This window comes from Myotis lucifugus, unplaced genomic scaffold, assembly GCF_000147115.1.
Source record: "Myotis lucifugus unplaced genomic scaffold, Myoluc2.0 scaffold_229, whole genome shotgun sequence".
Taxonomy (NCBI): domain Eukaryota; kingdom Metazoa; phylum Chordata; class Mammalia; order Chiroptera; family Vespertilionidae; genus Myotis; species Myotis lucifugus.
Window position 1 is genome coordinate 915,662 of NW_005871277.1, and position 3,628 is coordinate 919,289.

The following is a 3,628-nucleotide window of genomic DNA, read 5'->3' on the forward strand; positions in this document are numbered from 1 at the left end:
TCCTCCTCCCTCCTTCCTCCTCCCTCCCTTTCTTCTTTCTCATTTTTCATTCTCATTCTTATTCTGTTTGTTTAGTTTAGTTTAAACTGTATTTGAGTGTGAGGTTCTGAGGTGCTATTTTATTTATTTATTTATTTATTCATTCATTTATTTATTTATTTATTTTGCCGATTTTTCCAGAATATCAAGGGACATGAGAAATGGCACGGCCATCACAGAGTTCATTCTCCTCGGCTTTCCTGGGATCCACGGGCTCCAAGTCCCTGTCTTCACCGTGATCTTTGTCATCTACATACTCACCCTGGCAGGCAATGGGCTCATTATTGCCCTTGTCTGGGCTGAGCCCAGACTGCACACTCCAATGTACTTCTTCCTCTGCAACTTGTCCTTCCTAGAGATCTGGTACACCACCACGGTCCTCCCTAAACTGCTGGAAACCTTTGTGGTGGCAAGAACAGCGATCTGCACCCCGTGCTGCCTGCTGCAGTCCTTCTTCCACTTCTTCCTGGGCACCACTGAGTTCTTCCTCCTCACCAGCATGTCCTTTGACCGTTACCTGGCCATCTGCAGGCCCCTTCGCTACCCCGCCATCATGACCAGGAGCCTCTGCCTGCAACTGGCCCTCAGCTCCTGGGGGGTGGGCTTTGCCATTGTGTTTTGCCAGACGATCCTGCTCATCCAGTTGCCGTTCTGTGGCGACAATGTCATCAATCATTTCTACTGTGACATTGGTCCCATCTTGAAAGCAGCCTGTGGAGAGACAAGCACTTTGGAGCTTCTAGGTCTCTTGGCAACCGTCCTGGTGATCCCAGGGTCGCTGCTCTTCACTGTGATTTCTTATGCGTCCATTCTGTCTACCATCCTGAAGATTCCTTCCGCCCCTGGCCGCCAGAAGGCTTTCTCTACCTGTGCCTCTCACCTGACAGTGGTCTCTCTGTTTTATGGAGCCATCGTGTTCATGTACCTGAGACCCACCGCACACTCCTCCTTTAAGATGAATAAGGTGGTGTCGGTGCTGAATACTATCCTCACGCCCCTTCTGAACCCGTTCATTTACACCATTAGAAACAAGGAGGTAAAAGAAGCCCTGAGAAAAGCAATGGCTTTTCCAAAGACTCCTGGTCATGCAGAGTAAAACAGGCGACACATCAACATCAACTTAATTCATGGACACAGACAACAGGAGGTTGAGAGCATGAGTGTGGGGGGTGGGGGGGAGTTTGGGGGTTAATGGGGGGATGAGGACACATTTGTAATACCTTAACCAATAAAGAAATTAAAGATAAAAAAATAAACTTAATGCAGATACCAAATTAAATGTGAGAGAGGATTGTGGAGGAGGTGAAGGTGTGAAAGCGAACTACGATCGTTAGGGTTTCCTACAAGCATTCCTTACATATAAATGAATCAAAAATCCTCCTTAAAGAGGAGATGTGACCTAATTGTCTAACAAGGAAACCGCCGAGTGCCCTCAGGTGCATGAGACAGAACTGAGGACTTGCTCAATTATACGCTGAAAGTGGAAACCACTCAAGTCAGGGACAACCGTCAGTAACATATTTTTAAAATATAAGAAATCCTGCCCTAACTGGTTTGGCTCAGAGGATAGAGCGTCGGCCCACAGACAGAAGGGTCCCGGGTTCAATTCCGGACAAGGGCATGTACTTTGGTTGCAGGCTCGACCCCCAGTAGGGGACATGCAGAAGGCAGCTGATCGATTTCTCTCTCATTGATGTTTCTAACTCTCTATCCATCACCCTTCCTCTCTGTAAAAATCAATTTTAAAAAATTTTAAAAAAGAAATCCTGTCTGGCTCTGTTTATAATAAATCCCTTTGCCTCATCTCCTTGTCAAAGGTATAAGGCATCCCACACCTCATTTTCTTAGTATTTATTTTCTTCATAATAGAAGTTCTCTAAAGTCTCCTAATCAATTCAAAGGGTCTTTCAAAAATGCTTGAAACACATTAGGTTTTTATCTGATAATGTCTCAATAAGTGGATGTCCATCTTTTTTTAAAATAAAGATGTTGGGTTTTTTAAAAAAAAAATATTTTTATTGATATCCAAGAGGAAGGGAGAGGGGAGAGAGAGAAACATCAATGATGAGAATCATTGATCAGCTGCCTCCTGCACCCTCCCCCCCTACTAGGGATCGAGCCCACAACTTGGGCATGCGCCCTTGACCGGAATTGAACCCGGGACCCTTTAGTCCACAGGCCAACGCTCTATCCATTGAGCCAAACCAGCTAGGGCTGGATGTCCATCCTGACATAAAACACATTTTTCATTAAACCTAATGCTGTTTATTCCCAGATAATACCCAAAGCTGAGGATATCATATGAAAATTTCCTATTGGATTGTGCCAGTTGCTGTACTTCAACCTCGGTAGGCCATGTGCCTAGGAAACCAATAAAAATCTCAGAGCCAACATAACCATGAAGGCTTCCCTGCTGGGAAACTCAGCCCCAAGGTTACATTAAGTTCGGAGCTGGCGTGTATGATTCGCATGTAAAGTCCCTCAAGGCAGGTGGCAGATCTATTGGTATAACCTTGCTCTCAGACAAGACATCTGGCATGAAAGGTTCTTACACCATGATGACGCAGATGAGTCAGTTTGTAAAAAATAATTAGTATTCTATATGTCCCTCTTCCAACGGCAAAGAAATGTTATCATTAAAACCCCATTAAAACTATGATTTTTTAAAAGAAAGATTATTGTGCATTTTTTTAGTACTGAATTGAAAATTCAAAAGTGCAATGAGGTAAAAATGTAATCTCACTGTCATACCCAATTTATCTTAGGGAAGAGCTGTCTTAGAGCGGGGCATGGGAATCACTCATTTGAAGGCAAAGAAAGAGGCACTAAGGACATGAATATCATCAAGAACCCTGTCATCAAAAGAATGGTTTTGATGAGAAGGAAATATTTCTCCTCTAGCCTCCTAGGTTCTTCTGAATGGTATAAGAATTAAATTGGCATGAGACAGGTTAGCAGGAGAAAACCAAGTTTAATTTCATACCTATGGGGAGTATTATTTTAAGCAAAATATGCCAGTCAGAGAAAGACATTATCATATTATCTCACTAACATGTAGAATCTAATGAACAAAATAAACTGCGGAACAAAATGGAACCGGAAGCAAGGATATATGGAAGAAACTGGGTGGTGCCCGACGGGAGGGGTTGGGGGTGACTGGATGAAGAAGGAAATAGCTATAGAACATATATGCATACCCCATAGACAGGGACAATCGTTTGGTGAAGGCCAAGGGAGAGGGTGGGCACGGGTGGAGGTGGGCAAAGGGGAGAAAAAGAGGAACAGCTGCAATAATGTCAATATTAAAATTTGTTTAATTAAAAAAAAATGCAAGGGCCAGTCTTCAACCCCCAGCTGCTCTCTTCTACCGTGCTCGACAGACAATTCAAAGGCGGGGGGAGGGGGAGAGAGAAAAGAAAAACAAGAAAGAGATATTGGCATCCCAATCAAAACAAAGAAATAAAGATCAAAAACAGAAAAACAAAAGGAAATCGGAGACGGGCGGCGGGCGAGCGAAAGCGGCGCGGACGAGCCCTTTTGGATGAGGATCCCCGGGCTGGGAGCATCCCCGGGCGCGGGGCACATCGAG

General features: G+C 44.3%; 1 protein-coding gene across 1 annotated transcript; it reads left to right on the forward strand.

The window, feature by feature from the left end:
- The first annotated feature begins 181 nt into the window (after positions 1-181).
- LOC102428622 (olfactory receptor 6X1) lies at positions 182-1,181 on the forward strand. Its single transcript, XM_023762074.1, has one exon. The coding sequence runs from the start codon at positions 194-196 to the stop codon at positions 1,133-1,135; it is 942 nt and encodes a 313-aa protein (XP_023617842.1). The 5' UTR covers positions 182-193; the 3' UTR covers positions 1,136-1,181.
- The last annotated feature ends 2,447 nt before the right edge of the window (positions 1,182-3,628 follow it).